Here is a 27,267-nt window from a genome sequence, read left to right as displayed (position 1 = left end):
GGCAGTGAGCTCAGAGATTTTCAGTAACTCAGAAAATCACCAGGAAAAGGCAACCCCTCCAAAATGTTCCACATGCCAAGGACTGGTGTCAGAGGAGGCTGGCTGGCTTCCAGAGATCCCATTTCGTTGTGATGTCTGGTCCTAATAGATGGCCTCCTTTGGGCACAGCACTCAGCACCATGTCATATGTCCCTGGGTTCTGATCGGTGGACTCTAAGAACCTGCTGTGGAAGTGCCAGGGGCTGATTTATCCCTGGGCACCCACCATCATGAGCAGGTACTCATGTATCACGGATAAGAGGAAGAGCAATAGGGTTAAAAAAGATTTTCTTCAGTCTTCTCAGATCCCTACTCTTCTGGAGACCAAGCCTCCTGGCTTTGCATGTTTTGCTTGGGAGAAATGGGCTGCAAGGGGAGTGGGGCTAGACTTATCTTCCCTGGCAGCTGGTCACATTGCAAAGTCAACAAGACTAGTATAAGCTCCTTCCTTGAACGGCACTGGCTGACGTGGAAATGCAAGCTAAGGGGATTAATCTGATAAGAAATAAAACGCTTCAGCACAGAAAAGTCTGAGCAAATCTTTATTGAAAATGTTTCCATCTTAACAGAAAACCCGAAGAAGAAACGTAGATGGATGGTTACAACCAAGATACATGACCTCAAGAAAAGAAGAAAAAAAAAACACATCTTCAATCTTAGCAAATAAGTCAAGTATTCTATTTTATTTCTTTGCTAGTTTTGCATACTTAAACTCCCTAACAGAGACTGCTTCTGCACGTTCTCAAAGCTTCAAATAGTAAGTGGGAAAATCTTGCATAGTGTTTTTTTATAGGAAACCAGGGCTTTTGATCAAACAGGCCTGAGACTCCCTTCTCTCTTACCTACTCACACCACTGCCGACGAAGATGGAAATTTGTTATCTAAAATGCTATATTAAGCTTTTAAATCTAAAAAAAATTAAGTCTGAATAAAACAATTCAAGATATCTGTTTTGGGGACTTTAGGCAGATACCAGAAAGTTAAGTCAAAAATAAACCCAAAGCAGAAAAAAATCCAAAAAAAAGGCAATTTTTCTCCAAAATGTTATTTTAAATGGCAAATCTATGTCACTCCCCAGAAGAGTCCATTACTTCTATATGGAGTCCTCCAACTAATGCTAGTTTCCCACGAATACAGCCACTGTCGGGAGATGAGCACCCTGGTGGCAAATATATGCTCGGGTCCCTGCAAATCTGATGTTTCTCCAGCAAAAAAATAAAAACAAAAATGGAAATGAAACCTGGCCGTCCTTCTGACTGAGGCTCTAGAAGCCCCAGGAAGGATGGTGCTTAGCGGGGAGGTCTTGTCTCCACACAAGGGTGGTCTATGGCAGTTCAAGAGGCACATTGGCAGCATTCAGCCAGGACCCAGTAACCATGGTCTCAGTGGATCTTGGCCTGCACTCAGCCCCGCTGGGTCTGGACATGGAAAGACATATACAATCATTCTGTTTACGAAAACTCAGCTGGCCTTGCAAGTATCCTAAAGAAGAGCAGCAAAACCATCTATTAAAGCTATATTTTTCTTAAGAACATTCCCCTTCTTAATAACCAAGTAATTAAAGCAAACCATTCCTCAGTCCTTCTGTGCTCCCCTGCCCCCACGCCCTCCCCATGTACGCACTCCAAGTCCCCATTCCGCCTCTCGGGATGTCCACCCCTCGCCCCGGTCCAGCCCCTACCCACTCTGATGTTCCTTCCCAGCCCCCACCATCACCTCGCTGAGCCCCAGGCCTTGAGACCCTGATGCCTAGACTGTAGAGCCGGCCAAAGCTGAGAACAGCAAACAAAGGAGCAATTGTGGGAACTGACACTCAAGGCCTCCGGCGTTGGTTCTGCGCTTGGAAATGCTGGCAGGGCTGGTCTTCTCACAGGGCACCCCGTCCATCTCAAAACGACAAAGCATAGGACGTCACTGCCTGCAGACAGCTCAGCGGGGCTGCTGGCTACCGTGAAGCGGGGGATATTGAAGAAAGGGGCCTTCTCCAGGAAGGGAACGTGACAGAAGTGAAAATCCTGGGCCACAGAAATTAGGCAACACCTGCCATCAAATCTTATCTTTAAAATCCCTAATGCCTTCCTCAAAGGGAACTGAAATGGAAAAAGAAATAAAAAAGGGTGAGTAAGAAAAATGGGGAGGACTGGAAGAAGGGAGAGAGGGTGGGAGAAAGTCTGGTTTACAATTCTAGTTTGGGGTAGAAAGTGTTGTTATGAAATGGCAACTTCAAGCAGAAATGAATCTGAGGGTTTGATCCCAGGCTCATTTTTAAATCCGTTTCAGGAAACAGCGTGCTGAACAGGAAGCTCTCTGGTGGGCACCAGCCCTAAAAGCCTTCCACGGAGAGCGTGTGGTTGAGCGCATAGGTGTCACTATCTTCTTCCTCCAAAAGCAGCTTGTCGATGGTCAGGGAACCGATGGCTCTCCTGGGGTCCTCGGCATCCGGAAGGACTGGCTCGGGGATGGAGATCGGGAGCTGGACAAACTGGGGCCCAGGCAGGGCTGGGGCTGGAGGCTGGTACTGCAGGGTGGAGGTGGGCAGCGTGGACAGCGGCTGAGGCCACGGGAAGTAGGTGAGGGGAGCCTGGTGCTCGGGGCCCTCCAGCGGGGGCCCCACGGTGGGCGCAGCGGCACTCCTCGTCTGTGATGAGACGCAGGGTGGTTAGCAGCCCTGGCTACCCACTGCTCACCCCGGTCCTTGCAGGATCTCTGTTTCCCTCCCCTCAGCGCTTCTCACTCCAGAGGGTTCTGCCTTCCCCTGTGCAAAGCCTCCCCCAAGCCAAACTTCCACATCCCTTACTCTGTCACTCACTAGGTACATGCCCTCTCATACGTCCCCAACTGAAGCCTCTGTTTTCTCATCTGTAAAACAGATTACCCAAAGGACTGACATCACAGGGCCGAGCGAAGAACAGATGCTTTTCCAGATTTCACTGATTAGAAAATGCATCCAGATTTCAGAGATATCAAAATATGTGTGTGGAGGGGTGACATGCATCTTAAAACAGCGTATTAAACAACAAGCCCGTCACACGGCAGAGCAGCTGCATTGCCAAGTGGCCACTGCTGTGCCTAGACACAAAGACTGCCCTGGCTCCACACAGCAGGCGTGGGATCCTGAGGACCCCTTGAGCTCAGCTCCTCTAGCTTCCCATTACCTCAGCCTCTGCTGCTGCTTAGCTGGGTCCCCTGAGGCCTTTCTAGGGACCGCCAAAGGTCAGGGCCATTCTCCCAGGCGCTCTGTAAACAGTATCTTTCACCTGCATGGCAGCCATCCTACAAGTCCCAGCTCAAGCTGCCAAAACCAGGGCCTGGATGCCACTGATGAGGACGGAGGGAGGGGAGGGCTGTCTTTGCAAGGAATGATGTGTGTGTAAGAGGCCAAAACCTCCCCCATCACCCTCTGTCCACAGTCACATTTCCTCCAGTGGCCACTCTGTCTTGAGAACAAACTATTAGAGTCATTAGTACTGTGTGTTCAGTCACGTCTGACTCTTTGTGGCCAATCAGGCTTCTCTGTCCATGGAATTATCCAGGCAAAAATAACGGAGCAGGTTCTCATTTCCTACTCCAGGGGATCTTCCCAACCTAGGGATTGAACCCACGTCTCTTGTGTTTCCTGCATTGGCAGGCAGATTATTTATCACTGGGAAAGAGTTTATTTCAATCTTCTGGGACCTTGCTGCAATGCAGATTCTGGTACAGGAGGTCTGATCAGACCTGGAATCTGCATTTCTAATAGGATCCCAGGTGATACCAGTGCAGCTGGTCCAAGGATCACAGTTTTGAGTAGCAAGGCTTTAGGGTATTTTTCTATAGAATAACAGAGCTGGAAAGGGTCTCAGAGGACTTTCGGCCTCCCAACAAAACCTTATCACTTCTAGTATTTAAAAAATCCAAATGGAAATCCTACATAAACCTGGGCAGGTCAACTACCACTGCAGGTTTCTTGGCTCAGGGATAGAATTACATCAACCCTTCATACAGGTCTTATCTCCTGCGGATCAGGAGTGGAAACTGTTAGCTCTAACCAGCTTTGATGAGTTAATTTACAGAATGGCAAAACAAATAAATTATTTCTTAATAAATATGGTTTGTTTGATACACAGAACTTTTCAAAGCAAGAGGTAGGACTGATGAAAAGAATAAATAATGAAAGGAATTCCTGATCCTGAAAAGGTTGGGAACCATTGTGTCCACCACTCCCCACCCCCACCCTAGGCCTCCAATATGGAAATGAGCTGCCTGGGAGGGGTGTTGAATGAACTGCTTCTCATCCACCACCATTCAGATCCCACCACTGGTTTGCTGAGCAGCGGGTGGGCGTGGAGGGGGAGGAGTCCGGCAACCAGATCTGGGTGGTGCTTGAAGGGGAGGAGCTTCAGGACGACACTGGGCCTCGAGGTAAACAGAGGGGGCTGGGGGACCAAAGCAAGCTCATCATGGATGGGCTCCGCAGTGACTCACGAGAGCCTTGCTCTGCCTCCCACAGCCTTCCTTGGACTGGTGCTGGATATGGCTGTAACCACTGGTCTTTTCCCCTCTGAACACCTGGGAGATTCCCATTCCTTTGGTCAAACAGGCACCATTCACATAAAACTATTTCTCTTCCTTCCTCCATTCCTAGGGGAGCAAACCCTTTCTTTCCTATCCAGCACTTGAAGATAGCACTTGGTTCATGCTATTGGTCAACTCTGAGGCAACCATAATAACTCATATCTATTGAGTGCTTTCTGTATTCTGGAAACCAGGCTGAGCCCAAGAAGTATTCTAAGCAGCCTAGGTGCATCAGGCCATTGATCATGACATCAACCCTTTCGTTAGTATTCCCATTTTACAGATGAGAACATTGAGATTCAGAGCATTAAGTCACTGCGCTTGGGGTCACAAAGCTAGTGAATGAAGGGTCAGAGTGTCAGACAACCTGACACCAGAGGTGGAACTCAACAAATTACCCTGCAGGTGGGTCTCTCTCCATCAAAAACACAGTTTTCTGAAAAGTTGTGTCGCATGTTGCTCAGCCTAGAAATGTTCTGAAAAATCCCATTATTGGGTGAATAGCCACCCCCTAAATTATTTGAGTAGAAAGGAGAGGTTGGCGCCGGCAAGAGACCCCATGCAAACTTCACCTGGTTCCCCATTCAGGAAAAACTGAGAACCATCCCTGAGGCTCGCTGTGTCCGAGGCAGCAGGGGAGTCAGGGCAGACCAGCTGGCGGGTGGGCGTGCCAGCCCAGGGAGCATAAGGCATGATAAAGGAGGCTGTCAGCCTTTGTATGGGAGACCTTTGAAGTCACTGGGAATGAAAGAAGGCCTCCCAGGACCATTCACCCAATAATGGGGTTTGTAAGAAAATTTCTAAGCTGAGCAACACGTGACACAACTTTTCAGAAAACTACACTTTGGATGGAGTGAGAACCACCTACAGGGTAGTTTTTCGAGTTCTGCCTCTAGTGTCAGATCACCTTACACTCTGCCCTGGAGGACAGGGTGGGCTTAGATGACCTGTTATCCTGGGCTTCAAGAGCAAGGAAGCTCAGAGGCAGGAAATCAGCCCAGGTTCTAGAAGGGCGCCCTCCGCATAAATGCCTTCGTGTGACGTACCGTGACGTTGGTGATAAGCGGCTGGGAGGCGTAGGTCAGCACCGAGGAGGGCCCCACGACCGTGTAGCTGGGGCACACAGGCTGCACATACATGTCAGCCGAGTAGGGGCAGCTGACAGCCTCATGGGACACGTACTCGGTGTAGGGCGTCCACGGGGCCAGGGGCTGGAGGGCAGCCGGGGCAGGCTGGGAGAGCCAGCCCGCGCACAGGGGCCCCTCCTCCGTCACTGTGGAGGCAGAGACCTCCATGTCAAGGCAGGAAGGACCTGTGGGAAGGAGGAGGTTACAGAGCTGCCAGTGACACCCAGACCAGGGGCTGGGAGGAGGCCGGGGCCGCGGGGAGCTCTTACCCACTGCGGTGTAGGTCGCCAGGGGCTGGTGGGGCAGCATCACCTAGAGGGGGGAAGGAAGATGGGGCGCAGGGTTCAGCCACCTCCAGCAAGCCGTCTGCAGGAAGCTCGCCCAGAGGGTCCCAGGGCAACAGAGGAGGCGGATGGGGGGCAAGAACCCCCCTCGTCAGAACAAGCACCTGCCCCACGACCCAACCAGCACCACCTATACTTTCCAGGGGGCGGGTGTTTCCCTTGAGCAAGAATGCTGTGCACTTAGGTAATAGGTCTCACCCTGTGCCAGGGGGACCCTCAGATCCCATCAGGACATGTGAGACCACTGCTGCCCAAGTGGGATTCCTCTCCCCACTTTAAGTGACTCAACTTCTGCCCTCGGCCCAATCTCCAGCAGCCACACCTCTGCGACGTGTGGTCCTCATACCCTCACTGAGGATCCCATGGAGCAGGGACAAACACCCCGCCTGACCCCCTTGGACCACGCCCCACCCCCTACACACACACACACACACACACACACACTCCGATCACAGCGGCCCCCTCACCGCAGTCGGCGTCACCGACACCGCAGTCGGCGTCACCGACGTCGCACTGCTGGCGTGGCCCCGCTTCCTCCGCAGCAGCTCCTTCACCGGCTCCTTCACGCGCACGCCCTGGTACGGCCGGGGTGGGGCCGGGGTTTGCTCTGGAGCTGTGGCTGCAAAGACAGCATCACTGGTACTCATCTCCCTGCGCAGACAGCCCCCAGCCCGAGGTGCCCGCTCTCCTCCAGGGTCTGCCTGCTCACCTAAGCTGCGTTTGAAGGTGCGGGACCGCACATGACTTCCTAGGACATTCCTCCCAGGGTTAGCACCCCTCCTGCCCCAAACCTTCTAGGCTCCCCTCCATCCAGACGATTCAGGCTCGAGCACCACAGCAAGATCTCAACGCAATTCCCCACACTTTCTGTACACTAAACACCACGTGGAGCCTGTCGGACCAGAAGCTCTGTCTAGATTCCTCCTCTCCACCTTCTGTGAAGGTCTCCCCTCCTCATCGCTACCAGCGATCTCCCCAGGTCAGAAGTTCCTCTCACTTTTCTCAACCTCTTGAGATTCCTCCTGACCCAAGACTACTACTACGACCCTCCTAGCTGACCACCGGGACCCACAGACTTTGCATCATCCTACAACCTCTTCAACACTTCCAGACAGGTTAGAATTCATCATAGGGGGCAGCAGAGGATGGCGTAAGAGCAGGGACTCTGAGTCAGAAGCCACGGGCCTCAAAACTTGCCTCTGACACTTTCTAGCTGTGTGATCCTGGGTGAGTCACAGGCACATCTCTCTGTGCCTCTCAACTGGCAATTTCCTATCAAAGGAGCATCGTAAGGAGTCCCTGACACAGTAAATGGGAAGCATAACACAGGCTTCCCAGGTGTCGCAGGAGACACAAGAGACGCAGGTTCAATTCCCGGGTCAGGAAGGTGCCCTGGAGAAGGAAATGGCAACCCCCTCCAGTATTCTCGCCTGGAAAACTCCATGGACAGAGGAGCCTGGCAGGTTATACAGTCCATGGGGCTGCAAAGAGTCAGACACGACTGAGTGAGCACACACACACACACACACACACACAGTACATGCTTAGTATAAAATCAGAGACAAAATTAGGGGCTTTCCTGGTGGCTCAAATGGTTAAGAATCTGCCTGCAATGCAGGAGACTCAGGTTCGATCCCAGGGTCGGGAAGAAGCCCTGGAGAAAGGAATGGCAACCTACTTCAGTATTCTTGCCTGGAGAGTTCTATGGTCAGAGGAGCCTGGGTAGGCTACAGCCCATGCTGTCACAAAGAGCTGGATGTGACTGAGCGACTGAACACTTTCACTTTCACAGAATTCAAATACAAACATTCAAATAAATCTGTAGTCTGCTATGTAATAATTAGTAATTCCTTTTTTACTATAATTTCTTATGCCCCTAGCTAGACTATAAACTTCCCAAGGTGAAATAGTATACCTTATTTCTCTGTATCTTCCCAAGTAGCATGTCCATAATAAACTTAACAAGTTATTGATTGATTAATTGGTTGGATGGTTTCTTAAAATGCGCTGCCAACTCATTTTCCCTTCATCTTTCCTGGACATTTAGAATGGGCTGCAGTGAGTCCTTCCCAGGTTTTCTGTGGCCCGCAGGACAAATAACCAATGGTGACCCATATGCCTGGGGCCAGAGAGTGTCCAGCTTCATTTCTCAGAGAAGGTTCCCTCAAAGGCCAGGAAACTGAAGCACCAGGGGCTGGGACACAGGGCTTTCCCCGACCAGGAGAACAAGTCCAAGACAGCCATTGCTGGGCAGGACAGTCTGCCCTCCCAGAGGGAAGCCTGGTGCCTTGGACCCCTGGAGGGCAGACCTGGGTCAGCCCAGAAAGGCAAGTAGCACTGGGCCTTCAGCTCACATGGTATCACTGATAAGGGCCCAGGGACCTGGGCTCTGAATCAAAAGCCCGGAAGCCCAGATATCTATTAAACCCGGATCCACAGCGCTGCCCTAACTGAACTTTGCTCAGTAAATACCCAGCTGATAACACCCCAAACCTGACCAGCACCAGACCTCCATCCCGGCTCCAAACGCACACATGGCTGGGTCTGGAAGCCCCAGCAGAGAAGCAGGGGGAAGAGGGAAGGGATGTCCAAGAGCCGCAGGATTACATGAGAGTCAGAGGACCCCAGACTCAGATACATTCACAGGGGCTTCCAAACCTGGCCAAGTAAGCTGAAGTGACTGGGGAGTGATACAAAAGACAGATACCCAGACCCTGCTCCCGAACACTCTGACTCTGGGCATTTGATGTGGGTTTACGAATCTGCATTTATAAATATCCCTCAGGTGATTCTGAAGCTCTGCTGGGATTAGAATTCCTGCTAATTCATCCCTAATCTCCCTTTAACATCCTAGAAGAGATTAATTATCTTCTTTCTAACATCCCCTGTCATAACAAGGGATCCTTACTGATATTCACTTATTCTTTCAAACATTTCTGGGTGCTGAGAATACAGCACTGAACAAGATAGATGCGGCCATTGCCCACACGCATCTTGCAGTCTAGCGGGACAGATGAATGATAAAGCAGTTACAACTTGTGAAATTCAGGTTGAAGCAGGAGTATATAGCAGAGAAAGCCAGCCTGAGACCTGCGCTCTGGGACCCCTGTGCACCATCACCTTTGTTTAAGCAGCAGTGACAATGGACTTTAGAGCCTAAGATACCTGGACTATTAGTTTCAGGTGGAAAGGTCTCAGTTGATTTACATACCGAGCCTCAATTTCCTCATCTGTAGAATGGGGCTAATAGTTCCTGTCTTACATGGTTCTTGTGAGGATTAACTGAAACAATACATAGGAAGCTTCCAAAGCCATGTCCACCATGTGGTCAACATTCAACACATGTTATTGTCCTTCCTCTTCCCCACCCACATCCACTTTCCTCTAGAGAGTGCTAATGTCAGAAAGCTCTTGCTCCAACTTGACCTGCCTCATGGTGACAAGCAGCATTTTCCTTTGTGTTACCTTCTAATCAAACTCACAATTCATGATCCATTTAAAGCTTTCTCATGGACAGAATGAGGATCACAATGGTTTGTATTTGGTAAGGTAATTTGAAAATTACACGTAAATGCTTAGAATAGAGCTTACACTGAGAAAGCATTAAATAAATGTGAGCTAATATCATCATTGATGTTTGTAGCAGGGTCCCCTCCCAGCAACTGAAGACAGATCCCAGATGCCCTATAGAGTCGGAACAAACATTCCATTCCTTCAGCTATTTCTTTTTTTGGATTCCAAGAAAGAGTGAGAACATTAGAATAATTTAATGCAAACTAAATTAACACAGTAGAAGTGGGGAAAATAATACAGATAGCAGCAGGCACTGGCTGGTGATTTTTTTAAAAATAGCCAAATTTTATTATTAATATTTGAATTACCATATGTTGATTGTGATTTCCTCCCATAGTATCAAGCATCAGTGTATAAATAAAAATTAAACCTAGATTTGCAAAGAGCCTGGTGTTAAGACGGCCATAAAAAGCCACTGTGAACCCAAGTTCTGATTGCCTTTGTGCTTCTCAGTAATCAACAACTCACTGAGGACAGGGCTCATGAATTTTAACCTCTCTCTGAAGTGCTTCAGGATGTAGTAAAATAGGAATATTGTTCATGTTTGTCCCCTCTGGACAGAGCTAGTTTGTTTCTGTCTGTAGTTAGTGACGACCTCTACAACTGATTAAGAGTGATTCCCATGCTGTTTCCTTCAGCTACTTCTTAATGACGTGTTTGAAGCCCTCTAACCTTCCCTCTGTCCGCATCCCTCCAGCACAAGTTCTGCCACTTCCCGTTATGAAGATGCCAGCAGTGACCGCAGGCCCCAGGTGTGGCCTGACACGGTGGGGGTTGGGGGGCCTGCCCTCGTGTACTCTGCTCTCCCATTCTCAGGGTTCCCCACAGCTCCAGCAGATTGGTTCACGCCCATATCACTCAACCTACACTGGTCTCTGGTTGAGTTTCTAGCTATTCTTAGGCAGACCGTACGGCCTGAGGCCTTGTGCACTCAGGAGAAACTTGAGGGATAGACTTATTTGGGGGTCTGAGCATGGTGGTCACACTCTTCATTCAGCTGGGGCACAAGAAAGGCGTGATCCCCCACACACACACCTCAGAGAGGTGTACAGTTCAGCCCCCACTGATCTGCTGATACACTTCTGGGGAAGGGCCAGGGGGACTCCGGACCCCACTGCCTCCCCGGAAGTGGACACGGGGACCGCCAGGCTGCAAAGCAGCCACCTGGGCACTTCCTGCTTCCTGGCAAGTGAGAACTTCCTGCCTCCTGTTGGTTTTGAATCAATGAACAAAGAGGGCTTGGGGAGCTGCTGTGAGCAGAGGTCATCACACTCTGAGGTCTGGACTTCCTCGGAACCCACAGTGTCAACAGGTGTGCCCTGGAACAACCACCATCTGGAGAGAAGTTTCGAGGTCCCCACCTCTTCCTCCTGCAGTCATGAAACTCCCACAGCTCCCAAGGACCTCCTGGCCCACAATTCCCACAGGACCCCAATGGCCCAAGTGTATTTGCAAGGTGGAAAACCTGCAGTTGGCATCTTTCACACCAATCTTTGTGAAGCAGCAATAACCATCTATAATTCCACAGTAAACTCTGGACTCCCTACTGCCACTAGCATGAGAAATGAGCCCACAAACAGAAATTTGGAAGAGGAAAATAAGTTTGTCTGAAGTCATGATTGCTTTGCCTTGGGTCTTCTGGGTCCCTCAATAAAATAACTAAAGAAAATTTGAAGATTATCAAAATAATTTCCTCAGATAATAATACTAAAAAAAGGAAGAGCCGAGGAACACAAAACTGGAGATCAAAATAACACACAAGCAGAGATGAAAGTCCAATTTCCCAAAGCAGAGCTGACCAGAGATTTTCACAGCCCCCAGTCGAATTGCAGGTACAGGTAACACTCTCTCAAAACCTAAGTAGAATTTCTCACCATTTATCCTGTGGTTTGAAGACCCTTTACGTCTCTTGGGGGTATCCACGTGTCCAGCACTGAGAAAACTCTTTCCACCTAAACACAAGCCTCTTGACTCTCATGGGGACTCTCCAGTTTTAGTCTGAGAAGTTCATCCACATTATCTTTCCAGCACTGCAAGTCAGTCGGCAATGTTGTTTGGGAGAAAAACAAAACTCATTTACAGAAAAACCTATGAATTTGGCCCCACTGAGGGCTTCCCTTTTCCAAAATGAGCAACGAAAAAATCTGAAGGTATAAAAAGTCAGCAGAGGCTATTTCAGTTCCCCCTGCCACACACCCGGACATGCTCCACATCACAAAAATAAGAGTCCTGCAGCTGCTGTTCCACTGGAAAGCACAGACCATGACAGGGTCGAGCCCAAGGGTCACCTGAGAGCACTCTGGCTGCATGTGGGTCCGGGCTTGCTTTGCACCAAGCTTCGGGAACATAGGATTCTGCTGATTTAAATAAACATGGCCCTCATTCCTTGATGAGGTATAATAAACATCACCAAGGAAACATGCAAAATCGCCAGCACTTGTTTATTTAATGACCCCATGCAAACCATGTTCACACCACAGTAAGAAAGCTACAACTAAAAAGGTAGGTCCCAGTGAAGCCAACACCCAGGCATCTCCTCGGGGCAGTTTTAAGAGAGCCCTCTTCAGGCAGAAGGTACCTAGAACAGCCCCAAGATATTCTTGAAAGAATGTTCTTCTCCCAGCCATTGTCCGGTCACAGATCTCCCATGAGCCAGCGGGGCCAGGCCATGCGCTGAACCCCAGTCGGGACCGCTGCCGTAAGGGATTCAGGGTGAGCCTACACTTCCATCATCAGGGGACCAGGAAGGGGAACCCATCCCACCCATCTTGACAATCTCTCGTTGACAGTGCTTCCCATTTACAACTGACTGGTTGAAACTCGAGGATGCAGCCACATGAGACCATTTTGAAAGACAAAACTTTTCTGGCCCAGGACGACACATAACCCAGTATTGATCACTCCAAAATAACCACAGTACATATTACTCTCTTTTGCTGATGAACCTTTAGTAATATTTCAAAAACTAAAAAAAGACCCACTAAGGAGAAATACAATAATTTTTTCCTTTATATCAAAACCAAAACCAAATAATTGAACAACAGGCATTCAAGGCATTCAAAGCCTAGGGATAACCTAGCTTCTAACTAAAAACAAAGTCTTAAAGTTGCTGACACTTTTCACTTTAATGAAAAGAAGCTTATTTGTGTTCTTGACCTAAGATAGTTGAGGACTCCCGGGAAAGCTTAACTCAATTCAGCTAAAGGATTATTCATCTCCTTAACCGAACACTACAAGTGTTGCTGGTGAAGGTCTGAGTCATATTTTTAAATTTGTTCTTTGCATTCACAGACAATGGCTGATTTTTTTTCCGAACTGGAAGAAAGAACTTGGGCTTTGGCCAAAGATTGGACTTGACACGCTATAGAATGGTTTTCCCACCCAGTTTACACTAGATTGTAGTTTACTTTTTTTTTTTTTAACATCGGCCAACAAAGAGATCCCACATGCATGTAAATGTAGGTTTTCTATTCACTAATGTCTGGACTGAGAAAGACCTTGCAGCCAGGAATTAGCAACATGTCACTCACATACTTTAGCAATCTACATATCAGGGCCAAGGAGAAACAGACAGATGGACAACAAAGGTGGCTTTAAAGGTGTACACAAGATGCAGGACAGTGAGCCCTCAGTTGAATTAGGATTTGATGTTGCTTGAAGGCAGTTGGTCAGCCAAACAGGAGTGAGTCTTCATGTGTAGACTAGGGTGCTCCATCAGGAGATCTCAAATATGGAAGCTGAGCCCATGTTCTCTGGTCCAGTTGCAGAAGGGAAGGGAACGGTTGGTATTCCCATCCCCCCAAAACCTCCTGTGTCCCCATTCTAAGAGGCATATTCCCATCAGCCCCCACAGAGCTCACTGACCAACCATAGGTAATTGAGAACGCATAAGGAGGTCCACGGTCACTTAGGACTTCCCCTGACCTGGCCAGGCCTAAAAGACCCAAAGGAAACACCCTGATAAAAGGAGCCAAGGATGCTCCTAAGGTACACTTAGGATGACTGTAGAGTCCCAGATCGAAGGGGTCTAGAGGCCAAGTAATCTCTATTTAAAGGAATCTAAATTTGGCACTGAATGGACACACCCAGGGTGATTAGACCCCTCCCAAATTCCCAGGTGGTGCTAGTGGTAAAGAACTTGCCTGCCAATGCAGGAGACTTATGGGACACAGGTTCAGTCCCTGGGTCGAGAGGATCCCCTGGAGGAGAGCATGGCAACCCACTTCAGTACTCTTGCCTGGAGAATCCCATAGACAGAGGAGGCTGGCAGGCTACAGTCCATACCGTCGCAGAGTTAAGACACGACTGAAGTGACTTAGCACACCCACACCTGAATTTTGTTAAGCTTAAGTAGAGAGCCCTTTTACCCAGAGCCCCTTCTCATTCACCAAGCTACTGTCTGAACATTCCACTCTGCAGCCTCAGAATTCCCTGAATTGTCCCAAAAGTTCTAGATGAGCTACCCATGACCTTGGGTGGAGTTAGCCATGTGACCTCTAGTATCAGAACCTTCTGACCCTCTCCTCAAAGGCTCTACTGCTGAGGTGTCCCTCCCCAAGAGCACTCAGCATCGCTCACCCAGCCGTCCACTCTCCTCCAATCCTCCTGCAGAACAAGTAGAGCATGGAAGGCTCTTGGATTCTGCTCCCAACTCCCAGAGACAGTGTCAGTGTGAGGCCTCTGCTTTTGGAGACTCGGGTATGTTGACTGCAGGACTTCCAAAGGTCTGTGTGTTTCCTGCTTACAATCTTAACTCCCAAGAGCTCAAAAATCACTACTCTCACCTTTGCATGATGTCCTGTGGCTCACAGAGAATTTGACACAAATGCTTTCACCACAACTTCTGAAATAGACAAAGAAGTCTTCCTCTCACCCTCCTTTTCACGGATGAGGAAAGTGATGCTCAGAGACATTCAGTGACTTGCCCAGGGACTGCACTTGTAAACAGCAGTGTCATCAACTAAACCCAGGACCTCTGATTCCAAGTGCAGTCCACTTCTGCCTCACATTCTGCCTCCCCAGACCAGGGCAAATCTCATTTATTCCTCTGGGCAACACTGGAGGTCGGTGTCAAATGGTCCCCTGCTCAGTTCTAACCTTCCTCCCTCCAGGCTGGGAGTCTGGGCCTGCACCACTCCCTCGACTGCCAATTCCCGCAAGAAACGACATCTCCCAGCTGAGGAGGGAGAGCGGAGTCCATGAGAAGCTTACCGGCAGTCTGCTCACATGAGGAGTGGCGAGAACTGAGACCCACACAATTCCCCGCAAAGTTTTATTTTTGGTATTTTTGACTGAAATGACAGCGGATAGGTTCACCTGAGAAACCAGCTGCATCTGCCCGCCTTTTACAGAAACTGGGGTCACCAGAGCAGAAAGGGCTCCCATCTCACATACCGTGTCTCGGGGTTCCAAGGAGACCCCTAGCAGAGCGCTCTTTAAACAGGGCAGAGCAAACCACGTCCCTGCCATCATGGAGCTTACCGTCTAGGCCGGTAGAGTATGTAGACTTAATCAGATCATAGCAGAAGCAAACGTAGAATTACAAACTGGGACAGAGCTGCATCTGCCTCACAGTTGAAGTGTTCTGGGCTTGTTTGGCTCATTTTCACCTCAAGTTGGTTCAGTCAGGCTTGAACGAGCAGCAAGTTGGGGGCCCCTGTCTCCAGGGGCTGTATGAAGAGGAGAGTGTCTGAGCATAACTGTTCTGTCTCCAGTGCAATGAGACAGTTCTGGGGTTGGGCTCAGCCCACACCATGCATGGAAGCCTGACCCCAGATAGAACAAAGTAGCCCCAGACATTCAGGACCCTTCCTCAGCCTAGCGACCCTGGACGAAACCCAAAAATGTTTCACTTATCCTGTCCTGGCAGATCAGTCCCCTAGGGGAAGACCCAGACCTAGAAACTCAGATTCCAAGATGGAAATCAGCTGGCTTCAGAAGTTCCAGAGAGTCTCAGATCTAACTTTCTGACTCCTATCTGCAGGGAGCCTTTTGAGTCAGCCTACAACAACCCTCAGTGAAGTCAGAGACCACCTCCTTCTAACGACGGACTCATATCAATTAGGAAGGGAAGAAGCATCTAACGCAACCCTAAAATCCTTGGCACTGAAAAGTGGTGTGGTGTTATTTGGAACTCAAGCAGATCTAGTTTGGAATGTCTACTACATAGCTTACTTATCACTGTGTGACCCTTGACAAATAATGTAAACTGTGGGTGCCTCATTTCTCCATTTGCGGCATGAAAATAATGATCTCCATCTCATGGGAATATCATGAGGACTGTATGAAATTAACCAAACACCTAGTATGTAATAGGTTTTCAAGAAATGGCTGTTTCTCCTTTGTTCTCAGCCAAAAATCTGTGGCCCATTACTCATCAGAAGAGGAGCTTTGGTACAGTGACCCTGACGTGCCCCCATCCAGCTGCATCCTAATACTGAATGTCTCTATCCTCGATATACCCAGGGACTTCTCAACCTGCCTTCATTGTATTCCTGGAAGTCATCCCTCAGATTCTTGGGCCTGATGTCCCCAGCAGCAGGATGGCCCGGTTCAGGAGACAGGGAGGGCAATGATGCTGCAGAGAAATTGATCAAAGACCTCACATGCAAACAGAGCATGTTTAAATAGAGAAGAGCCAAGAAAATCCTGGCACTGACCTCTTGTAAAGATATCAGGAGCTGAGTAGAAGATCTTTTTTAATTCAAAAGCCACCAGAGGATTAAATTTGTGGCGTATTTTAGTTTTTAAGGACTACTCCAGGAAGGAGCACCTTGAAGATTTTTGAGTGGCAGACAGAGTAACCTACATGTATCTCCAAAAGGACGGGGATGCAGCCATGACTGAGGCCATTGTCACAGATACATCCTTAAAGGGCTAGAAGCCTAGGAGCACATTTCACATGTGGAATGGCAACATGGAAGCATATGAGGGAGGGCTCTTTAGTGAACAGAAAGGGGAGCTTTATCACCGATTAGAACAAGACAAACTTCTGGCTGACATACTGACCACTGCCTCAGCTCTATCTAGAGCAACAGGGATCAAAACAAGAGAAGGAACTAGACTGACAGCCAGTGGTGACCCAACCCAGGCTTCTCACCCAAATTCTATAGCAAGGCAGGACCAGAGTGAGGAGATGGAGCAGAAGAGACAGGTACATCTTCCCTCTTTAAGACTGAGACCCAAAGCCTGAATCTAGAATTGCCAGTATAATCTAGAAGAGGAAAAACCTACAGTTAGGAGCTGGAGGAGGGAACATTCACTTGTTTGTTCCTTGACTTAAGCAATATCTATTTTGGGATTTCTAAGACCAAAGGGATTCCTACAAAAAAAAACAAAATTTTCCTGAGACCTTCAGGTGGGGACCATTTCCTTGCAGGAAGGACTCTTTAGACCCAGCGTCAGCTATACATTTGGGTATAGCTGGGTATACCCAAAGCTGGGTATACAGTTGGGACAGACCCAACTGTCCAAGATATAAGGCTTATGGTGGCCCTGGGTACAGCCTACATGAGTGAAGGTAGCCCTAGTAATTGACACATGATGTGAATGTAACTGCCAGTCAAAATGAGCTTTTGTTTTAAGTCTCTGGTTTACTAACTGGTAAATTTATGATGTGGGGGAAATCCCTTGTGAAGGATGCTGAAGAAGTTAGAACAACAAGCTTGGGAAAGGCATCACTTGGTCAAACTTTGAGGAATGTACCCCCTTCCTTATTCACAAGGTAGCTACGGACACTGAAAACATGACTTTTCATAGCTTCAGAGCTTCATGGAGACCATACAACAAGTTCTACAGTGACTCACTTTTCTCTAGGAGTGAGGTCCTTACCCTGGAAGTATTTAAACCAAGGACCTGACACCAGCTATCAGGGTTCTTGCTAAGAGGAGAGGACTGGTCCAGGTCAGAATTGTCAGGCTGTGATCTAAAACTCTGGAATAGAGTAAAGGTGTCTATAAAGTGAATTTTTGCCAAGAAAGGGAAGAAAGTGGGGGAGTCTGGGGGTGAAGGAGCAATCAGAGCTCCAAGATCCTCCTCAAACTGCTCCATGTTTATTGTTGTATCAGAGTTCTGCAGTGATTTTGGTTGGAATAAAGGGGTTGGTGACAAAAATGTTTTAGACACCAGCATACAGAGCCTTGGGTTTCCTTCCCAATGCTAGTATTTTATGTTCTAAGCTGCCTCTTCTGTCCCCAGAATCTAAGCAAGAAGTCTATAATCATCATTTATTCTGGAGGAGGCACATCCAAAACCATCTACATGCTCCACGACACCTTCCCTGATTCTATTCTCCTCTCCCTCCTGCTGAAGATAACTTGTTTCATTGGTTGATTCCTCTAGCTGGAAACAATCCCATTATTGGATGGATGTAGGCTTGCATGGGATGATCAATGGATGGTTGATTTTCCTTCTATCCCCTTCTTTCTAGAGTTGGTACTGGTTTCTTCCAGCATTAAAACTTGCTTCTATCTTCAACTCTCTTGCCTCCCTTTCCCTTCACTTCACTATCTTCCCAGCATTCCTCAGTCCTGGAAGTCTTATCAATCCTTGTACTCCTCTTCCAATTAAATGTGTGATTCTTGATAGAGAATCAAAAAGGAATTCAGCTTTTCTTAAGCATGGTCAGATCCTTTCTGGTCCCAACACCTGGTCTGAATATGATTCTGGTCTGTAATTCTTTGGCTACCTGCTCTTCCCAGAAAGTGATACTAATGAAACCATTACTAAGAAAAGGAGGCAGCACATTGCTGTTTCAGTTTTCGGTATCATTTGTGCTATTTCTTGCAGACTTCAAGCTAGATTATGACACCTCAATTCCAATCTTTTGAATTTAAAAAACAAACACAAGTTTGCCAGTCAGTACAAGCCTGCCACCATTCCCCCTTATGAGGCTGGTAGGAAACTGCAGCCCAAGTTCCAAGTTTGGTCACAGAATGGCCAGCTTCACCATCAGCCTTGACCACTAACCCCATCATGAGTTACAAGATGGGAAATATGCATCCTGCTAATTCACACAAAAAAGGCAGAACTCAGATATCATACAGACTGTAATCTAGGCTTAGCTGCATAAACTTTGTCCTTAGAGGTAATGTGAGAGAGAACAGGAAAATAATGACAGTAACTAACAGCTACTGAGTGTTAACTTAATGCCAGGCATGGTAGTAAACACTTACCACAAGCCTATGAAGAACTGCATTCCCACCATGCGTATAAGGAAACGGGAGCAGAGCAAGGTAGGGAGACTCACCAGCATCATACAACCAGTGAGGCATAAGGCCAGGATTCAAACTCATATCTGCCTGCCCCAGGGGCTAAGCTTTAAAACCATTAAGAGGAAAGAAAGAACAGAGCTGTCACTCTGTAAATCAAAATAATCCCCTAAACCTGGCTTTCCATGCCTTATTTATACACACACACACGCACACATGTGAAGGGACAGCCTGAGTTTTCCAAAGTCCAGGCGGTTCAGAATGAAAGAAGTACAGAGAAGACAAAAGCCTGGGCTCCTAGTACAAGCTTCCACACAGAGCTGCCCAGAAAACACATGGGCTGTGCTATTCTGGGGAGATTCTAGGTCCTTCCCTCCCCCTTTGAATCTGCCATTGCAGCTAAAATATCTGCCAAGAGCCCAGCGAAGTAGGTATAGCAGGAGAGCAAAGACTTCATTTCCTTCAAGCTGAAATACACGCGCCAAAAATGAGTTTTCAAAGTATGAACAGACGTTTGCCAGCGGGGGTGCCCCACGTGCGACATGGTCCTTCACCTAACGTGAAAGGCCCACGCTTCCCCCAAAGCAGGCTCCCAAGCCCCATGAAGGAGGCAAGAGCCTCGGGAAGAGGGACAGGACAGGTGAGCCAGACAGCACTCAGGGTAAGTTACTGACTCATCTTTAAGATTCGCTTTCTCCTCTATGAAATAGAGTTTAAAACAGAACCCACCTCATGAACTTTTTACAAGGATTAAATGAGATAATACATTCGAGTGTGGCAAAGACTGGCGGTTGCCACACCCAACACCCGCCCTTTCATTCCTTGCTATCGACCCCTATGTTTTGGAGGATTGACAACGTGCCCAACTAAACAATGACCCTATTTCTCCCTCAAAGATAGGAGTGGCCATTAGATGTCAGCAGAAGTTGTGTGTTGGTGGGGAAAGGACATGATAGAGAAGCATGATCTTTTTGCCTTTCCCTATTCTTCTTCTTCATGGTCTGAAACACAGATGTGATGGCTGGAGAGGCAGTGCAACTAGCAAGCAAATTTGAGGACGAAGGCCACATGCCAAGGCCAGCAGACCAAAAAGACAGAAGTAGCCTGAGACACTGTTGGCACTTACAGCTTCCATATAGCCCTGCAGGCTACTGTGCACCACTTCCATGTAAGAGAAAGTATACCACTTTCCTATTTATTCAAATCCATGCATTTTCTGGTCATTTCAATAACAGTCAAATGCAATCCTAACTGATCAAACAGAATATCTGATAGACAGCATGACACCAGGTAAGCACTCAGCACCCCATAGCTGATGTTTACTCCACGAAAAGGATTGAACCTGCTATACTCATAGTAATGCAATGTCCAAAAGGATATCAGAAGCCATCAATTTCAGCCTCCAAGTCAGTAGTTCTCAGCTTGACTGCACATTAGAATCACCTGGGATGCATTTGAAAATACACATTTTTTCTTTTGAAAATATGTATTTATTCTGAATAAGTACTCACGAAGACTCAGCAACTTGACTTGGAAAAGGATTCTAGTCAAGCTCAGTCCCCTTGCCCTCAGCCAGGAAAAGAGAAGTCCCATTTTATAGCTGGCCAATTTGCAACCCAGAGTGGTTAGGTGGCATTCTCTAAGGCCCCACACCTAATTACCCAGAGACTGGAAAGTGGAATCCAAGTCTCCTTCCTGCAAGAATAATTTTTGCCATAGCCTCATACAACCAGTGAGGGACAGGGAGACCCGGCATGCTGCAGCCCATGGGGTCACAAAGGGTCAGACATGACTGAACAACACCAAGAGCACACAACCAGGACAAGAGGGTTTCAGAGGTGGTCTCTCCATCCCAGGCAGGCCCACTCTTAGCAAGGAGTTTTTCTACAAAAATGAGAAAACCACAATGTTGTTAAGCATTTCATAAAGCTGAAAATTATGCTAATGATCACAATTAGCAACACTAGTTGGCTAATGATCCATTAGCCAACTTTGGTTGTTTGGCTCAAAGTGAGAAATTGGTGGACAGCTTCATTTAGTGGGAAATAAGCTACTTTAGAAATAAACTAGAAGGTGAAAAACAACCTAATATCTTTACTTTGTAATAAGAATGTTTAAACACAAAAATTTACAGGACTTCTAAGTGAATTAAATGTCCAGGTATTTAGCTAATAAGTGTGGACAATCTTGATTCTTTTTTGTGCCTCACAACAGACCAGACATGCAGCTTTGAATCAGAAGAGAGCTTTCAAAACCCCTGACTCAAGAACTTTGGAGCTGTAGGGGGGACAAGGTTGGTTTTCTTATCTAGTTAATAGAGAGAGAAGAAGTAGAGTGTCCGCCTTGAAGACATCAGCTCTTCCACTGATTACTCTGTATGTTTAGCTGATGTGTGTCACTTATTCAATCTCTTCCTGTGCAGTGAATTCTTGACCATCTTGTGGATCCTAATTGTCTTTATCAACAAGAACCACTGAATCAATAGATAAACTTGGTAAGAAGCAAGGGTGTTTATTAGGCATATTACTAAAAGTTGTAACAGAATAGAAATATTAGAAGCAGTCCACAGACCTACATTACTCCTAGTTATAAGTTCATCTGAATTTATGCAGGAGAGTTCCAAATACTATATGCATATAACAAGTTTTTCTTATCTTTAACTGTACTTTTAACTGCTCTCAAAAAGTTGGCTATCTAGAGGAACCTTGGAGTAAAGTATAGAATTCTATATTACAGAGAATTTTGAGGCCTGAATTTATCTATTTGGTGAATCTCTGTTCAAGTTATCTGAAATTAAATATTCATGCCATAATAATTTCATAAGAAGTACACCCTGTTCTTAAGATGCCTCCTTGAGCACTACAATGAAGGAACATCAAAGCCAAATCTATAGGACATCAAGTCAAGCAGTCAGTTCACAGAAAATCAGTCAAGCCATTCTTTTGTTATAATGTAAATCTTTCTCTAACATGAATAACAATTAAAAAAAACAGTCATTCGATTCATTCATTTTCTAACAAGTAATGTTGAGTCTACTATACACAGTTCCATTGCCTTTAAGAAGTCAACCAAATCAAACTTTTCAGCATCGTGTAAATCATGTCATCAATTGACTGCTAGCTTTATCTCCCATAGATGTTGTCATTGTGCAAGCTCCCAATAACTCAGAGCCCCCAGAGAAATGAACACCTAAAGTACTACATAAATCATTTTAAACCCAGAGGTCAGAAAACCTTGTTTTAAAGGGCCAGATAGTTATGTTTTATTTTTTCAGGCAATATGGTCTCTGGGGCACCTACTCGACTGTTTCATTGTATCAAAAACAGAAGCAACCCTCGATAATATGTAAATGATAGACATGGCCATGCCCCAATCAGTTTTTATTTACAAAAACAGGTTGTGGGACTGATTTGTCACTGAGGCCACAGTTGCAGACCCCTGTCTGATTCAGACCCTTGGAAAACTATATGTAGGTCCTGTCAATCAAAAATCTTTTGATGTGCCTTTTAACTATTCTAATGAAAGTGTGGAAAATGACTGGAAAAGATTTGGCATAACCCTAAATTACTCAAGATGGGCCCACAGGAGGTGTCCCAGGAGGGATGGTGCTCTCGTACCACTGTCATTAATACTCAGGAGACTTGATGACACTTTCCCTATTCTCTACTTTTGTTCTGACAAAAACTTGTAAAGCAAGCATTAGAACCCCATTTTCCAGATTTGTAAGAATGTGAAAAGGTTAAATCATTAAGCTGCTGAGACGACTTTCAAACCCAGGCCTGTCTCACCGCACCATGCCTGCTTTTCCATAGCACTGTTACTAGTTGGCCTTAAGAAGGGCTTCTTGCTGGGTGGACATCAGTCCTTCACATCCACATGGGACCTGCTGGACCCAGTGCTGAACCTGAGGGGAGGGGGCAGCAAGTGGATCTGCAGGGAGCATGACTTCTTTGTCCAACTAACCAGTCAAGCAAATCGCAGATTCATGGCTGTGGCTTAAAGATTTCTGCCTCTGTGTGCCCACAGTTAGGGGCTGATCTGAACCAAAGCCCATGTTCACATTTAGTCTACAAACAGGGGTCACGGGCCAAGTAGGGAGGAGACAACATCTACAAAGTGAATGTTTTCTTAACCCTTTCCAGAACCCCATAATACAGTCATTTCAGCTCATGCCTCGAGGGTGTTTTCTGAAAAAAGAAAGTGCCTTTTCAGCACTCTTGGTGTCTGATTTCAAATTCTGACCTTCTATCAGGTGATTCTAAGTGGGCTGACAATGCTGCCCTGTTTTTACTGGTTTTCCCACAGGGTTTAGTCACCCAGGTACCCTCAGTGCCCTAGACAAGGGCCTCACTTGGGGTAAGGGGGTGGGTCCAGTGCCCAGGGCCTCTCCTAATTTCCTTTAAAGTGCTAAAGAGCAATTATTAAGAACTTTGATTATGTATATCTGAACATGTAGAATCATTCACCACAGCTATTCCGAGGATGAACTTACAACATGGTCTCCCTGGGGATGGAGTTTTCCTGCACCTGACTGACCTCCAGGGAGTGAGCAGGAAACATGCCTCTGGCATTCCCTTTAAAAAGAAATTGTTACTCTCTTAGGAGAAGTTAAAGAAGGAAAAACGCAGTGTATAACCAAGAGCGGGAAACAGGGCAGCTCATGTACACAAGGAAGCAACCCATATCTCAAGCACTGAAGCAGAACCACAGCAGACAACATCATCTCAACGGCGCCTCAGCTTACTCAGGGTAGCTCTGTGGAACCGGTGGGTATCATTTTGACCCTATTTTACATATAAGAAACCTGAGGGTTAAAAAGAAGAAAGTGACTTGCTCTGAGCAGGTAGGAACCAGGGCCGAAGTCCCTGCAGGGGCTCACATAAAACCCACAGACTGAGCTCTAAGGGTCAGGGGCAGGGCACGCGGAGGCTCAGCAGCTCCCAGGAAGGACATCATTGCCCACCTGCCACCATTAATGCATTTCCACAGGGCCGTCTGCCTTTGCCCCCGAAGGGGAGCATCTTGCTCCATCCTTCTTCTGGGAACAATAGCCACTATCCATACTAGAATATCCCTAGGTATCTTGGAAGGGTCCTATAATTCTTAAACCCAAATTAGAGTTCACTTCTTTTCATTGAAGAAAAAAAAAGTTGCATCTTGCCAACATCAAACGATGATGAGACTTTACAATCTCAGAAACTTTGAAATCATTCCTTCACATTACACATTAACAAGCTCAACTCTTGGAAAATTTACACAAGAAATAAAGGAAACAATGAGCTGCTGATAAAGTGACTGTAAGCTATGTCTAAATGAAGATATGCTTTCAGAACTTCAAGGGCTCCAATAGACTATCTTGTGTAAAAAATAAAGCTCCCTAATTTATCTTTTTCTGTAAACCTAGGTTCTTTTGTATTACATTCGCTTGAGGTAAGGTGTACCTGAATTCATTAAAAGGCATTTTAAAGACCTAAGCACCTTTAAAAAGATAGAGCAATTTTTTGGTACCTCTTTCTTAAGGAAGTACAGAACTGAGCCCCGGGAAGGTTCAGCTCTCATGAGGCTATTGAGTTGACTTTGTTTTTCTGAGAAAGGAATGCTGCCGAAAAACTCTGTGTGACTTCAATTATTAATAACAGGAGTGTCTGTTCAGTCCCACATGTGGAAAATAAAGTTCACAGATGTTCCATCCAACTCCAGGGATAAACACTAGGGTTCCAGGTAAACCCACGCCCCCTTGAGCAGGAACCCAGGAGCCTTGCCACAGGAGGCGAAGAATGACGGGAGGCAAGATAGGAGAGCAGTTGAGGACAGGCTTGACAAGCCAAGTTTCCACATCCTCCCCATGCAGTCAGCGACACATTGTGACTTTGGCAGAAAGCTCAGTAACCCAGAGAGGAACGGGCCCACGGAACTGAACCACAGGCTGAAGAGTAGCTGTTTATAAAAGTAAGGCCACTCAGGGAAATCTCTCCACTGCCTTCCCCTCCAAATTTTGTTCGGTGAATCATCAGCTGCCCTTTGTTCACCACAGTGATTCGTGTGGGAGAGAGGATGAGCTGTCCCACCTTGGAACACTCGTTCGTTCCCCTCCAACCTGGAAAATCAGCATCACCTCTGACAGGTCGGTTTCTCCACTGGGCTCCATCTCGCCCACCTCGCCCTTCTGCCGCCCTGGCTGGGGACCGGGACCCCACTGCCTGTCACCCCCGGCACCTCCCGGCTCAGGCTGCCTGCTGGAGCCCCGGCCCTCCCTCGCTGACACGGCTCCGGCAGCCACGGGCCAAACCACTTACGTTTCTGCCAGAGCATGGCCTGCGACAGGATGTTGCCTTTTCTCTTTGAAGCAGACAGTTTGGCTTCTTTAATGTGAGACCCGGGTGTGCTTGCCTCCAGTGGAGCCACCGCCTGCTCGGAGGCTGCTTCCTCGGCTTTTAAAGGCCGAGTTCCCGCTGCGGGGGCACCGCGTCATCACATCCTCCCACCCGGGCGCCGCTGCACCTCTTTGCCGGTGGGGCGCCCTCACCCGCCCGCGCGCCCTCGCGGGCCCGCCGGCGGCCACCCCGTCACGCTCGCTCGCGGCCCAGCGGCCGCATCTGCACGACGGCCCGGCCCGGGAGGCCGTGGGCGCCAGGACGAGGCCCGCAGAGTGGGCCGGGGTGCGCGGGGCATGGGCAAGTGTGTGTGAGTGTGCACTCCGTGAGCAGGTGTGTCCAGCCGTATCCCCCACTCCACGCCCGCGAGGGGCCCTGAGACCCCCTGGAAAGCTCCGGGTTTTCTGTGGCGCCCATTCAGGCCTCTCCACCACACCCGGGTGTCGGCAGCACTCCGTCCGCCCTGGGCCCTGCTCGACGGGAAATGCGATTCCCAGGGGACACGGGTTCTCAACATAGGAGGAAACACCTGTAGACACTTCAAGCCTCACTAAACAACCTCCTCATTCTTTTAATAATGCTTTTCTGTGTATTCCATTTTGAACCACGTTAGCCCCTTCCCTTGCCTCCCCAACCACCACCAAAGTGGCCAGGCCTAGTCACGCTGAAATCGGGGGAACATCAGCCTTGCTGGTCCACAGGAGCCCATGGAGAAAGAGGCCCGCTCACTCAAGGCAGAAGGAAGATGGCTGCGAGGCTCTTTGTCTGGAGCTGGTTACTCTAAGAGAGCTTGCTGAGGACCTGTGAAGGGAGTCTCCCTCTCAGCCTGCACCACCTGCTAGCGAGAAGCCTCAGGACGGAAAAGCAGTGGGGTACACCCTCGGATAGTGTTCGCTGTGTCAGGCCGCAGGCTCCTTCCCAGTTCGTTGTTGTCTGCCGTTAGGTTCCCAAGTTCACATGCTCAGGCCATGATAAGCCCATCCCTTTGGGTTCAAGACCCCCTGAGTAGAGCCCCCGCGGGCAGGTCTAGGGTCTTGCTCTTCCTTCCACACTGACTCAAAACCCTCTCACTCAACCTAGACTGAACCATGCCATTCTCCAGCTTAAAAAGCCTTCTTCACCTGCCACCTTCAACCACAAAGCTGGAGGCATAGACGGCCCCTGGCGGTCTAATCCTTGTTGGCCTCTCCCGGCTCATGGCTCACTGCGCCTGCCCCCACCACTGGCCCCCAGGGGTCTTCTAAGCACCTCTGTCCTCTTGTAGCTCCCTGTCTTTGACGCTACCGTCCTTTCTCCCTCGGTTCCTCTTCTCCAGTTATCCACCTGAAAATCACCTCCTTTTTCAGGATCCAGCTCAAACAGTACCTTTTCTGGTGAAAAATGTTCTAACCCACCAAACCTCCTGGTTCAGAAAACATGTGTTTCTCTTTTCTCAGGCCCTGGAGCATGCTCTTTCTTCGTCACATGGCAGTAAGTTGTTGTGTGACCAGGAGGTTTTTATCTTTGGCTTCCCGGTGCCAGCAAAGAACCTGGAGCACATCTATCTCTCAATAAAATTTCAGTCAAAGGAAATGATGAATGTAATGAATTAGTCTCTAATGGGTTATTGATTTGAGGGCAAGCCTTGAGAAGACATGTTATTCCCATAAGTGACTCACTCAAAAAACAGCAAAGTCTATCTCCTGACTGAGTTATGAGCCCTCACCACAAAGCCTCTGGACTTTAGGACACGGAGGTCCACAGTCAGTGGCCTGGCAGGCAGGAGTGCCACAAGGCCTTGGGCCACCATGAGCAATGTCCACAGAAACAGGGACACAACCATCAGGCCTGGCTCCACCAGAAGAGACATGGGTTCCCTTCAAGGCTCTGGCACTCACTGAGTGCATCCCCTTGATCAAGTCAAGTAATCCTTGTTTATAAAGTGAAGAAGCAGTTCTCTGGATGTCTCTTAGGAGGAACATGACCTCACTTGTCCTCTCTTGTATTGCTCTATAGTTTGGGCATCTGTTTCATTCTCTCCAAGTTTCATGAAGTTAGGCACATTTCT

The 27,267-nt window shown here is 47.9% G+C and overlaps 1 protein-coding gene and 1 long non-coding RNA gene across 3 annotated transcripts; one reads left to right on the top strand and one right to left on the bottom strand.

The window, feature by feature from the left end:
- Window positions 1-568: 568 nt before the first annotated feature.
- POU2AF1 (POU class 2 homeobox associating factor 1) lies at window positions 569-25,340 on the bottom strand. 2 transcript variants are annotated; one of them, XM_070473605.1, is made up of 6 exons: window positions 25,143-25,340; window positions 23,339-23,420; window positions 6,532-6,683; window positions 5,990-6,032; window positions 5,640-5,905; window positions 569-2,677 (listed from the first exon to the last, which is right to left on the bottom strand). In XM_070473605.1, exons 2-6 carry the CDS (start codon window positions 23,415-23,417, stop codon window positions 2,363-2,365), a joined length of 855 nt encoding a protein of 284 aa, XP_070329706.1. In that variant the 5' UTR covers window positions 23,418-23,420; window positions 25,143-25,340; the 3' UTR covers window positions 569-2,362. The 2 variants fall into 2 exon arrangements, with proteins under 2 accessions (XP_070329706.1, XP_070329707.1); XM_070473606.1 differs by lacking the exon at window positions 23,339-23,420 and having other exon boundaries at window positions 25,143-25,337.
- LOC110130354 (uncharacterized) lies at window positions 12,074-22,195 on the top strand. Its single transcript, XR_002311829.2, has 3 exons — window positions 12,074-12,349; window positions 14,749-20,014; window positions 21,061-22,195. It is a non-coding gene; the product is annotated as an uncharacterized lncRNA (long non-coding RNA).
- Window positions 25,341-27,267: the final 1,927 nt, after the last annotated feature.

The sequence above is a fragment of the Odocoileus virginianus genome, chromosome 10, assembly GCF_023699985.2.
Source record: "Odocoileus virginianus isolate 20LAN1187 ecotype Illinois chromosome 10, Ovbor_1.2, whole genome shotgun sequence".
NCBI classification, from domain to species: Eukaryota; Metazoa; Chordata; class Mammalia; order Artiodactyla; family Cervidae; genus Odocoileus; species Odocoileus virginianus.
The sequence above is the reverse complement of the archived record's forward strand: the minus strand, read 5'-3'. Positions and strand labels throughout refer to the sequence as shown.

Coding starts and splice junctions, on each gene's coding strand:
- POU2AF1 (XM_070473605.1), bottom strand. CDS start 23,417: ATGCCAGAGGCATGTTTCCTGCTCACTCCCTGGAGGTCAGTCAGGTGC. Junction 6,033..6,531: donor TGTCGGTGACGCCGACTGCG/GTGAGGGGGCCG, acceptor TCCCCCCTCTAG/GTGATGCTGCCCCACCAGCC. Junction 5,906..5,989: donor GGCGACCTACACCGCAGTGG/GTAAGAGCTCCC, acceptor TCCTTCCCACAG/GTCCTTCCTGCCTTGACATG.